This window comes from Haemaphysalis longicornis, unplaced genomic scaffold (genome assembly GCF_048455015.1).
Source record: "Haemaphysalis longicornis isolate Haplotype H1 unplaced genomic scaffold, Haemaphysalis longicornis Haplotype H1 scaffold_5, whole genome shotgun sequence".
Lineage (NCBI taxonomy): Eukaryota > Metazoa > Arthropoda > Arachnida > Ixodida > Ixodidae > Haemaphysalis > Haemaphysalis longicornis.
This window is the reverse complement of record NW_027526385.1, coordinates 65,652,187-65,665,036: the sequence shown is the minus strand read 5'-3', so window position 1 is coordinate 65,665,036 and position 12,850 is coordinate 65,652,187. Positions and strand designations below refer to the sequence as shown.

Below are 12,850 nucleotides of genomic sequence, written 5' to 3'. Positions count from 1 at the left end.
AATTCCGCTCGGGCGACTTTGAACTTGTCAGGCGCAAGCCGCCGTGGTCGAAAGAAAACGGGAGGGCCAGTGGTGACGATGTGATGACGGACGTCATGACGAACAGGCTGAGTCCAGTCAGGTGGTGCTGTCACGGTTGGGAAGTCCCGCAGCAAGGTGGCGAACGGTTCATCGGCAACTGTAGCACAGGATGGTGCTAGATTAGCGGCTGCCTCCGCTGACACACCTTGCACTGAGAGGAGTGTGGTAGCATCAAGTAGACGCTGCCGCTTTAGGTCGACGAGAAGGCCATGTTTTGCGAGGAAGTCGGCACCGAGGATGGCGGTGCGAACGTCGGCGACGAGAAAAACCCACCGGAAAACTCGGCGGAGCCCCAGGTTTAGAGTGAGTGAGCGTTGCTTGTAGACGGGTATGCGCGTGCCGTTCACTGCTTGTAAATGCGAGGTGGCACGAGAAGCACGATCCGAGCGTGTAGCGGGCAAAACGCTAACCTGGGCACCGGTATCCACGAGAAACCTCTGTCCGGTGGTGCGGTCGGTGACGTGAAAGAGGCGACATTCCTGTGTTGGGCCGAGATCGCTTGTCGCCGTTAGCGGTCGGCCAGGCCGTTTCCCGTCCAGGTGCAGGGCAGACGGCAGTGGCGGGCATCAGCGCCGAAACGCCGGTGGTAGTAGCAAATGCCCGGGTTAGGCGATTCACTGCGTGGGCGCTCTGGGCGTCGTCGCTGCGACGACGAGCGACGGCGTTGACGGGAACGTTGCGGCGAGACATCGCGGCGTGTTGCGGCAACGATGATCTTCTCTAGACGATCGCAAAGGCTGTCGAGTCTAGATGAAGCGGCGGACTCACTGGACGCTGAAGCGGGGTTCCTGGGGCAGGGAGGAGACGGAGGCTTAGCCGATGCAACCGCGGCCACTTGAGAAAAGGGGGTGGCGACCTCCATGACTTTGTCTGCCAGCGCGGCGAGTGCCTGCAGGTCCATGGCTGCGGCAGTGGTGAGGACCATTTGGACGTTGGAAGGTAGGCGCTGAAGGAAGAGCTCACGCAGCAGTGTGTCATCCATGGCGTGAGAATGCGTGCCAAGGAGTTGCTTCATGTGCCGTAGCAGTTGGCTTGGCCTGCGGTCGCCGAGCTCCTCGGAGGAGAGAAGCTGCTGGATGCGCGTGCGTTCCGAAACAGCTGTGCGCTCCAGGAGTGCAGCCTTGAGCTGGTCGTAAGGCGCTGCGGGGCGGGTGTGGTTGAACGAAGTGAGGATGTCGGAGATCTCCTCTGCGGCTGTCGGCGGAAGGGCTCCGACGACGTGGAGAAATTTGGTTTCTTGAGAGGTGATCCGAGCTAGCTGGAATTGCGCCTCTGCTTGCAGAAACCAGGTCGTCGGGTGGCGCTCCCAGAATTGCGGAAGCCGAACGGTCAAGGCTGAGACTGCTTCGCCGGCTTCTCGCGAACGGGTTGAGTCCTGGTTGTCGAGGGACATGGCTCTACATTAACCTCGGTGGCGTGTTCGGTAGGGTCACCAATTGTAGGGCGCTATGTCGGGCGAGAGGAAGGAGCCTCAGGCAGGACGACCGTTCGTCGCAAGGCAAAACCAGATTCTATTTTTGTCAGCACCAGTGCGACCCCCGTGTCCTCGTGCGCTCGCGCGGCCACGCAGCCTGTGTCCATGTCCATCGGGCTGCTGCGCGAGGAGCGGCGCTCGATCCAGCGATGTCGCTGGAGCTGCCGCTACAGGATCATCTGTTTTGCCTAAGGAGATTGGGGTTACAATCACAGGTTTTTTGAGTGAATGGCCTGGATGCCGACTTCATAAATGCTGACTATCTCTAAATCGCATGCTGTTAACATAAAGGTCCTGTAGCTGAATTATGCGCATTTGTTTTTTAAAAAAGATGGTTTGGTGTCATGTAAATTGCCTGAGGAAAGGGGCATGGCGTATGAACACGTTTAATAACCATCGGAAATTGCACCGGCAGTATCTGGCTTCGAACGGAATATCTAGGAACGGAATATAGCAACCCATTACGTGCACAACAAGCCCTATTTGAGCTATAGTGCCTTCCACCTCAGGTGGTTCTATATATACGGTGCTGTACTCTTTTTTTAGAGAGCGCTTATTTTGCCACATGGTATATATGAGGGAGTATGAGGTCATGATGACAAAAGTCGCTTAGTTGAATATAAAAATGTCCACTTCACGGATGAAGTCTAGGAGTGAAGAATAATGGGGGCCATGTATCCATGCGGTGTATGCGGATCATGGAGGAAAAAAAAGCTTAGGAGAGGCCCCCAGCTATCCCGCGCATTGGCAAAAGTGTGGAGGAAGTCACGTGTTTTCGGCGGCCATTGGAAGTCGCGTTAGCAACGGCGTCCTAGCAACAGCCCGCCCGCCGTTCGCCAGTCATGGAGGAAAGGCAGCGCCTGCCTTGTCGTCCGATTGCGAAGATTGCTGCTTCGCTTTGTTGCGCTGTGGTCTTGCGGAACTCGAAAAGGATGCTGCGAGTTGCGACAGCTGCGCCGATGTGAATATGTTATTTAAGTTCTACTTGCAAGTGCACCTTGTACCGCGTCAAGCTATTGCTCCGGTCGCGATCACGACGCGCCTATTGAAGTGCAGATATCGTGAAAGCGCCGTCCCGTCGTACGCGCGGACACCCGTCTGGTAGATTTTCGGGAAGTGATACACGGTGTGCAGTACGTAGGCGACTTGCAACCGAACGATTCGCAACTCAATTTTTTGGTTATCGCCGCTGCAATATATAGTTTGCTAGGCCGGCAATGCGCGGCAGTGCTTTTGCAACTGTTCAAGGTAGATTCCCAGTTGATATAATTCCATCGTCCTATTACCTTAGTAGGTGTCCGTCTGTTGACTGGAAGAGTGCTGGATCTGGAATCTGGATCTTTTTGTGGTCTCGCTCTGGATTTCGCTTTTCAACGCTTCATACTGCGAGGTTAACGTTTTCAACTGATATCACCTTGAATTTATTGACACTGAGACAAGTTGAAACTTGGCGAAAAAAAGTTTATTGACGCCACCCACCCTCTCATTTTTTTTACTCAATAAAACGTTTTGCCTCCTCTTCCTGCTCCTCCTCCTCCTCCTTCGCAAAAAATTCTATCGAAGGCACGCGAACAACGGTAAAAACATTCCACAATTTTTTAGCGTGAAATCTGCATGAAGTACTGCTTACCTATATATATAGAACGGCCGTTTAATCTCTGGGATTGCAAGTGAAACTGCAACGCAAACTTGGGCACTTTCCAGTCCGGTAGCCGCACGGCATTCGCCCACTGTTTGCGGCGTTCTCCATCGCTTGGGAACCTATAAACGGCGGCGATTGCAAACAAAGGATGAATGCACACCAATGTACAGCAATACTTGTCAGCGGAATGATGCACTAACCGGTGGAAAGTGACGCCCAATTCCTTGGGTACCGACCGCGACTTGCAGCCTGGCACCGAGCATTGCGGCATTGTTAGAGCGAGCCGCTTCGCAAACCTGCTGCGGCCACACTGAAGACGTGTAACAGTGTAACCGCGCGTTTAGGTTCACGGTCACGCGCTGCAAAACGGCCTTCTACCTGCCTATCAGCTGATTTCCGCCGTCTCGGCGCTGGCAGATGCAGACGACAAGAGAGGCGATACAGGACGGAGGAGGCGGAGAAGGTGCACCGAGAGAGAGAGGCAAAAAGAGTCCGCCAATGGCATGGAGGGCCAATGGTCCGCCATTCGACTTACAGAAATGGCGTTTCCGGCTGCGCTGGGTGTGACGTCAGGGCCTCTCCTAAGCTTTTCTTTCCTCCATGATGCGGATGCATCGCCCCATGGAGGAAAAAAAAGCTTAGGAGAGGCCCTGACGTCACACCCAGCGCAGCCGGAAACGCCATTTCTGTAAGTCGAATGGCGGACTCTTTTTCCCTCTCTCTCGGTGCACCTTCTCCGCCTCCTCCGTCCTGTATCGCCTCTCTTGTCATCTGCATCTGCCAGCGCCGAGCCGGCGTAAATCAGCTGATAGGCAGGTAAGGCCGTTTTGCAGCGCGTGACCGTGAACCTAAACGCGCGGTTACACCGTAACACGTCTTCAGTGTGTCCACAGCAGTTTTGCGAAGCGGCTCGCTCTAACAATGCCGCAATGCTCGGTGCCAGGCTGCAAGTCGCGATCGGTACCCAAGGAATTGGGCGTCACTTTCCACCGGTTAGTGCATCATTCCGCTGACTAGTATTGCTGTACATTGGTGTGCTGTCATCCTTTGTTTGCAATCGCCGCCGTTTATAGGTTCCGAAGCGATGGAGAACGCCGCAAACAGTGGCCCGGCGAACGCCGTGCGGCTACCGGACTGGAAAGTGCCCAAGTTTGCGTTGTAGTTTCACTGGCAATACCAGAGATGACTAGTCAATTAAACGGCCGTTCTATATATATATATATAGGTAAGCAGCACTTCATGCATATTTCAAGCTAAAAAATTGTGGAATGTTTTTACCGTTGTTCGCGTGCCTTCGATAGAATTTTTTGCGAAGGAGGAGGAGGAGGAGGCAAAACGTTTTATTGAGCAAAAAAAAAGGAGAGGGTGGGTGCATCGTCAATAAACTTTTTTTCGCCAAGTTTCAACTTGTTTCAGTGTCAATAAATTCAAGGTGATATCAGTTGAAAACGTTCATACGCTAACCTCGCAGTATGAAGCGTTGAAAAGCGAAATCCAGAGCGAGACCACAAAAAGATCCAGATCCAGCACTCTTCCAGTCAACAGACGGACACCTACTAAGGTAATAGGATGATGGAATTATATCAACTGGGAATCTACCTTGTAACAGTTGCAAAGGCACTGCCGCGCATTGCCGGCCTAGCAAACTACATGCAGCGGCGATAACCAAAAAATTGAGTTGCGAATCGTTCGGTTGCAAGTCGCCTACGTACTGCACACCGTGTATCACTTCCCGAAAATCTACCTGACGGGTGTCCGCGCGTACGACGGGACGGCGCGTTCACGATATCTGCACTTCAAGAGGCGCGTCGTGATCGCGACCGGAGCAAAAGCTTGACGCGTTACGAGGTGCACTTGCAAGTAGAAATTAAATGACATATTCACATCGGCGCAGCTGTCGCAACTCGCAGCATCCTTTTCGAGTTCCGCGAGACCACAGCGCAGCAAAGCGAAGCAGCCATCTTCGCAATCGGACGACAAGGCTACCAGGCGCTGCCTTTCCTCCATGACTGGCGAACGGCGGGCGGGCTGTTGCTAGGACGCCGTTGCTAACGCAACTTCCAATGGCCGCCGAAAACACGTGACTTCCTCCACACTTTTGCCAATGCGCGGGGATAGCTGGGGGCCTCTCCTAAGCTTTTTTTTCCTCCATGCATCGCCCCAAGATGACGCATTTTCGTCGGAAGCAATGCGGGTCAGGACCACAGCAAGTGGTGGAGATCCTCTTTTGCATCGCTGAGGTGGCAAATTTGGTAGCCGGAGTTTGCAAAAGAATCTCAGAAGTGAGGCCATTGGCGTGTCATGGAGAGAGTTAAGGACACCCCCACCCGAATCCTCCTACGCGCAACATCCCCGGCACGGGTAAAACACGGGGTAAGGTTGGAGCACACGGTTGAATGACAGCACGTGTGTGGAACCGGAGGTGTTCTTTTCTCGTCCGCAGGAGAGTGGCGTTATCAAGCTCATTGGGAAAGTCGGAGATAAAACAGAGGCTGCTAGCCGGGCTGCTAGCCGGGCTGCTACGCCTTCCTCGAAGTGGGCTATCTGTAGATTACGCGGAACCCATTACGGTTGAGGAGCTTTAATCGCCCTGCGAAAGTCCATGGTTGCGTTTCGCCGAGCTGATCTCGAATTGGGAAATGAATGCGTTTGGGTCGAAACAAAGACAAACCGCGGAAAAAACCTGCTCATTGGCGTGTATTATATGCATCCAACTCTAGACTTCCCCGCATTCGCGTCCGTTTTTCAGTACCTCTCAGAAAGTATAGACCCTGGAAAGTACAACATTCTTTTATTCGGTGATTTCAACGTGCCCGGCCGGTGGTGGAATCCCGGGGAAAATGTTGGCAATTCTACCAAAGCCGCTCACTTGTTTAACTTTTTCTCATTCGATGGATTGGCATATGCTGCACTTCCTCCTAACCCCGCAGGAAATGTCCTTGACATCATCTTCTCCAACTTGACCTCCTTAGATCTTAAACACGCTCGAGAAGCCCTTGTTCCGGTCGACCCGTGGCATGAACCATTCACTGTCACGGCTTTACTACCGGTTGCCTATGAGCGGCGCATGGAGACCCCATTCTTTGATTTTCCCCGTGGCGATTACAATGCCCTCTACATAACGCTCCAGGAGACGAATTGGGAGCCAGTCTACACATCGCATAATGCAGACGCAGCGGTGCAGCTGCTCACAAAAATTGTCCAAAAAGCAATGGACGAGCACATACCAAAAAAGTCTAAGCGCCCTCATCAATTCCCTTTCTGGTTCAGCAAAGAACTCCGCAGCGCGCTGCGCAGTAAGCGTCGATTCCACAAACTAAGGAAAGCTAAAAACGACACGTCCGCCGACACTAACTTCAAAGAACAGCGCTCACTTGTGAAAGTGCTGCTCGCTCGCGACAAAAAACATTTTTCGGACTTCACAGAACCTTCGCTTACCCGATCCCCGAGCGACTTCTGGCGGATCTTTAGCACGCGCACAAGAAAGGCCCCTGAGCGGATTACTCTGCAGGATGGCGACACCATCGTTTCCGACCCAGCCAGCATTGTTGAAATATTCACAAAACACTTCTCGTCCGCGTACTCCTCGTCACGCTACAGCGGCTTCCCGCTTCGGCTCGCGCAGATAGGTGATGTCATACACACGCCCAACATAACCGTTGAGGATGTCACGGCTGCTATCCGCAGCCTACCTTCGAAGAAATCCTCAGGCCAGGATAACATATCATGCTTCATTGTAAAAGGCTGCTCTGCCATTTTCGCGCCGTTGCTCTGCCACATTTTTTGCCTCTCTCTTGAAGAGCGGCACTTTCCGACAAATTGGAAACCCGGCGTTGTTTTTCCTCTCCATAAGTCCGGAAATGCGTCGGTGCCTGGGAACTACCGACCAATATCTCTCCTTTGTTCTTTCTCAAACGTTTTCGAAAAAGTAGTACACCGTTATCTCTTGTCCAAAATCCGGCCCCTCATTCATAGTAATCAGCACGGTTTTATACCTGCCCGGTCCGTCGAATCAAACCTTGCCTGCTTTCTGAGTGACGCCAGCAAGTACATACTTTCACGTCAACAAATGGATGCCATCTACTTCGACTGCAGCAAGGCCTTCGACCGCGTAAACCATGATTTGCTCCTTCGCAAACTGTCTTCTTATGGCTTGGCTCCTGCTTTCTGCGAGTGGTTTGCAACCTACCTCAAACAGAGAACAAACTTTGTTCAGTACGCTGGTGCTAAGTCTCGCAGCTTCACTGTACCGTCCGGGGTTCCCCAGGGCTCTATTCTCGGTCCTTTATTGTTTAACTTATTTGTAAATGATGTGCAGTTAATTATAAAGCATTCATCTCTATTGCAGTTTGCAGACGACATGAAACTCTATCGCGCAGTGGGATCACAGGCGGACTGCGCCCAGCTTCAACGCGACGTACAAGCAATCTCCCTCTGGTGCAAAACTAACTACTTAGATTTGAATCCATTGAAGACCGTTACAATTACATACACTCGAAAAACCTCTCCTTTAACCTTCCCATACCACATCGACTCTCTGACGATAAGAAGAGTAAGCGAAACACGTGATTTGGGCGTTCATTCACACCGCATGTAAACTACCTCGCACGCTCATCTCTTCGGACTTTGGGCGCTATCTCTCGTGCAACAAGGGACTTCTCAGGAGGTTCGTGTTTCCTTGCTCTGTACAAAGCCTTTGTACTCCCAAAGCTGGAGTTTGCATCGGCAGTCTGGAACTGCATGAGTGCGTCGTCGTCTTTGCGCTTGGAAAGGGTTCAGAAAAGGTTCACGCGCATCTTCTCTCGCCGCTACACCCTACACGAGAAATACGCTTACAAGGATGTCATCAAGCGGCTGAAGCTCGAAGAACTGCAATCTAGACGCACAAACCGCGATTTAGTGTTTTTGTTCAAGTGTATCCACTCCAGATTCGACAGCCCGAAATTAGTGAGCTCTGTTCGGCTAAGGGCACCAATTCGAGCTCTCCGCCCCCACCTTTGCTTTGATGTGACCACCTCAGAGATGCTGTCTCCAGTGTGCCGTGTGCAACGTGTGTACAATGATGACTTTCGTGCATCTTTGGACGTCTTTTCCGGCAATGTTAACTCTTTTAAACGCGCCCTGAAAAATGCATGCATTTGAAGCCGCTGTTGCCCATTCAGTATGGTATAGAAGTTATCTCGTGTTCGTGTTTTCGTTCCCTTCCCATTTTCTACACTCGCACCGTTTGCCGTACACATACTCCCGTGCCCTATGTATGTGTGTCCGCGGGTGTGTGTGCATGCATGCACGTGCGCATTTGCCTGCACTTGTTCACCTTCACATGCACCCGCGTGGGCATGCGTGTATGTATGTTTTGTTTGCACTCACGAGCGTATGTGCCGTGCATACATATAAATTTTGCTTTATATGTACTTATTTTCAGTATCCATGTTCCCCAGTAAGTTACGACGGTGGATTGTACTGAACTTGCGTGTATGCCAATGTACTTTGTAGTATACCTTGTCACAAGCCCTGTCTCAGCGCGTGCTAATGTACCTGACTGTAATCTCAATTCCTTAAATGTATAAATTGAGTGTGTGTGTGTGTGTGTGTGTGTGTGTGTGTGTGTGTGTGTGTGTGTGTGTGTGTGTGTGTGTGTGTGTGTGTGTGTGTGTGCGTGCGTGCGTGCGCGCATGCGTGCGTGCTTACGTGTGTGTGAGTGCCTGTGCGTGCCTGCGAGCACGCGCGTGTGCGGTGGTACTATGTACTTTGTGATCCCTGCACTTCATAACCAGTCTCCATGTTTTACCGTTTGTTTATCTGTGTGTCGCCCTGTCCTTTTTGTGTGCACCACCCAAGAAGGCCTAGGGCTGTTGGTGGGCACCACCCAATAAACAATAAACAATAAACTCAAAACTCAATGCGAGTTTGGTGAGCAATTCGTGCAGCAAGTTGGTGAATACTCTGGGCCAGCTTAGGCCTACGACTATTTAACCGCAGTAAGCGTACTGCTTAAATGTCATCAGTGCGAATTACGATGCGCGCACCGGGCTGCAAAGTGATTCCGGTTACGGCCAGGAGAGCCACTCCAATGGCTACAAGTTCCGCGAAGAATTATGATGGAGGTTCCGGGACCTTACACCTGGACGTGTTGATGACGGCTGAATGGCTAGTGCGATGGATAGCAGTGACAATCACAGTATCTTGAATACTGGCGCCAGTAAATAATATGGTGGAGCCAGGTTCAAGCTGGCGGGCTATCTATGTCAGTGATTCGTTCGTGTAGGGATTATGCCGAATTGTTGGACTTTGGGTGACGAAGGTAAGTTGGCTTGTTGGTACTCAACTGTACGAACTGCCAAGGGGAAACTAGTGGCTGCGGTGGGGGTGGCAGCGTATACGACAATGCATAAGCTATAATGCTCTGGCAAAATGACACAATGCAGCCTTCAATTTTTGAGCTTCGCGACGTGCATGACTAAGTTCTTCCGACGTGTTCAATTGGGCGTTTTCTGGAGAGCAGCTATGGGGGTGATGTGTGGGAGCGCAGTAATTGTTCTCATAGCCACTCTTTTAAATGCTTCCAGTCGATTTCATTCCCTGCGTTGAAGTCAGATGCTGGAAGTGAGCAAAGTACACCAAGCACGTTTGTAAAACTGCTCTATTCGTCTCACCACGTGTGAGCTGACTCCACTATCTTAGGGGCGATACGGAGTACGAGTGCTAGCGTTTGGACAGCTTGGTGTTTAGCCTGAGCAAACTAAGCTGTCTTCGTTCCTAATTTGTGAATCATTAACCCAGGGACAATGATTATTGGGCCCTCTTGCAGTAGTTGACCTGCCAGTTGAAGGCGGATGGGAAAAGCAGCAAGCTTTCGGCGTCCCCAGCAGTTTGAAACGGGTGTGTATGTTGTCTTACTTGTTGAATGCTGAAGGCCGTTCGAAGAAGCAAAGGCTGCGGCGACACCTTGTGCTGATTTCCGAGAACTTGCTTGAGTTTCCAGGTCATATGGTGAGCGCTCCACACGGTGGTTTCATCGGCGTAAGTCAAAAATTTAACAACCCGTACATCTTGAAGGCGCCATGCCAGTAAAATCAAAACCAAACTGAACAAGGTCGAAGCCAATACCGATCCCTGGGGCAGACCACGTACAGGAACCAGGAATCCAACAGCTTCTCCGTGAAGGCGTATTGTAAATATGTTATCTTGAAGGAATAACTGAACGAACTGCCGCTCCCGCAAGGGAAGGTGGAGCATATCAGTTGATTCGAAAATAGCAACGTGACTGATGTTTTCATACGCTTTATTGATGTTCATTGTTCGGATGGTCCGTCCGCCATGACTGCGCAGTGGCGACTCCGGTTTGGTGATGCTGTTAAACAACTCAGCCGGTCCTCCGTGCCAAGCGATGGGAGAAAGGCGATTTGAGCACGGTAGTAATGCCCATGTTGTTCAAGCCCCCACAACGAGTGAGTGGCTATCATTTTCGCTACAAGCTTGCGAACCATCGCCGTAAGCGATATTGGCTTGAGGTATTTAGTACCATCGCTGCTTGCCAGGTTCTGGTATAGAAACCAAATGTGCTGATTTCCAGCTGTCAGGAACGATGCTACTAAGCCATGCCTCGCTGATTCAATCGAGGAACTGAGCGAGTACTTTATTGCTTAAATTCTTTAAGGCTTCGTAAGGAATATTGTCTGACCGGTCGCAATGTTCCGCTTAGCAGGGTCTATTGCTGCAAACATTTCTGTTATCGTAAAAGTCGTGCAAATACCTTCGACGTCAGAAGGCAATAGAAGCTTGTCTACATCTTGGGCAAGGCAGGAAATTTCGGACACGTGTCACACCAAGCACGTAAAAGAAACGCTCTGGCCGCTTCCTTGGCGAGATCTTCGGGACATAGCCTAGGGGCAAAGCAAGCATGGGCAGTCGGATCCGGGCTTTGCTGTCCACGTTCACTCCCCTGTAATGTTCACTCACTTCACTCACTTGGAAGGTCCCGTTCGTATCAGCGTGCCTTTGCTATTAGGAACTGCAAGCGCACGTGAGGAAGGAGGGGAAGGAGGATCATGAGGGGAAGAGGATCACGAGAGTCTGTCAGGTCTGCTTGCCTGCGAGCAGCGCCCACAGATAAAGAAGGCCGATATCCGGCACAGGCCATTCCACGTCCACCCATGAGGTAGTAGGGCCACAATTGAGCGCACTTCGTGTCCTGTCAACAAGGACTATTACCGCCTCTGCCGACCGACCAGCCAGCCTGGCCCCGAAGCTGTCGCAGCACAAGACACAGCCCTTCCGACGCAACGCAACCGGACGCCTGCGACGGGTGTAGTCCTATAATGATGGGGTGGTGGTTGCTGCCCCCGCAATCGGGTTCCAGATGCCATTGGGGCCAGGTCCTTGACCCCAACCACCTAGTAAGGTGTGGTGCATCAGGCACCCCGCGAGATTACTGCACCGTACGTGTCACTGCACTGGGCTCGTTGAGCATAAAAAAGGACGCGTACGAAAGTGTCCCCCCCCCATACCTACCACGGGGACTTGATACAAGGTAACCTGTATCAGAATGACCCACAATAAAGTCTGCACCAACCGAAATAGGGCACCTTGGTTATTGCTGACAAAAAGAGCCATTTTCTGGCCCCACGTGGCAAGAAACGACAACCACTGTGCCCTTGTAAATTGTACTGCGACTGCTTTTACCTGATACGAGTCGCACCATCCTTATCAGAAGAGTTGAATTTTCTGGTATTACGTCGTCACAAACACGGCCGCCTTTACTGGAGGCGCCGCCGGGTACACACGATGATCCACCACATATGAAGACACATAAGCACTGAAACCCCTAATACTAGTAGGCGGAGCGTTTATTTCTTAAAGAAGCAGAGCCCAGACCCGCAGCTTGTTGCTGAGGATAGGAGTCTTTAGCTCACAAATCTCCGATGACAGGCCCCATCAGTCACACAACGTATGCAGTAGGAGTAACCCGGGTGATTAGGAGTACACGCCCTCTGTGAGTACTGATGTCAGGTGGGATCGCTGGTTTAACATAAAACACAACAGCCATGAGGTCGAGTTGTCAGAAATCGCGAACGACTTCTTTTATCCAAAATACGGCTGTGGCTGGCGCATCATCCCTGAGAGTGTTGCGGACAGGTCTCCGTGTTGAAGTTCTTTCCGGCGTATAAGTAGGTCTCGGTGCCCCCGGAGTTTATGGACTGCTGCTAAGGGGTGAGAAAGTTGTTCATCATTAGCCGCCCTGTCGACATGATCGGGTTCTGACATAGGTGTATGACGCCGAGAAAATCGACAGGTGGCAGGAAGACTGGTAGCGGGCATGTGTCCGTTACCTGTTCTGGCGATGTAAACACGATTCTCTTGGTTAGGAGAAGTAGTTTCGCAGTGTGCGAGAGTTTCTCTAGAGCGATATGTGAAGACACTTTCGTTTCGTCTTTCTACTAGTTATTCAGCTCTACTTCTATTCACAATATTGTTTTGTCACACTTGTATGCGTTTCTCTTCCGGCTAGTGTAAGTTTTTTCTTAAGGTACCTTTCAATGCCCCAAGTGTCTTACCTTTACGTATACATCGGTTGTAAACATTTGTTTTCTTGTTTTCGTTAATTAAGGTGCACAATACGTTTCATTTTTTGAGCGTGCTTGCTGAACGTC

The 12,850-nt window shown here is 51.3% G+C and overlaps 1 protein-coding gene across 1 annotated transcript; it reads right to left on the bottom strand.

Annotated features, from left to right (window-relative positions):
* Positions 1-421: 421 nt before the first annotated feature.
* LOC144139721 (uncharacterized) lies at positions 422-6,925 on the bottom strand. Its single transcript, XM_077672004.1, has 3 exons — positions 6,890-6,925; positions 3,640-3,727; positions 422-1,425 (listed from the first exon to the last, which is right to left on the bottom strand). The coding sequence occupies exons 1-3, from the start codon at positions 6,923-6,925 to the stop codon at positions 590-592; spliced, it is 960 nt and encodes a 319-aa protein (XP_077528130.1). The 3' UTR covers positions 422-589.
* Positions 6,926-12,850: the final 5,925 nt, after the last annotated feature.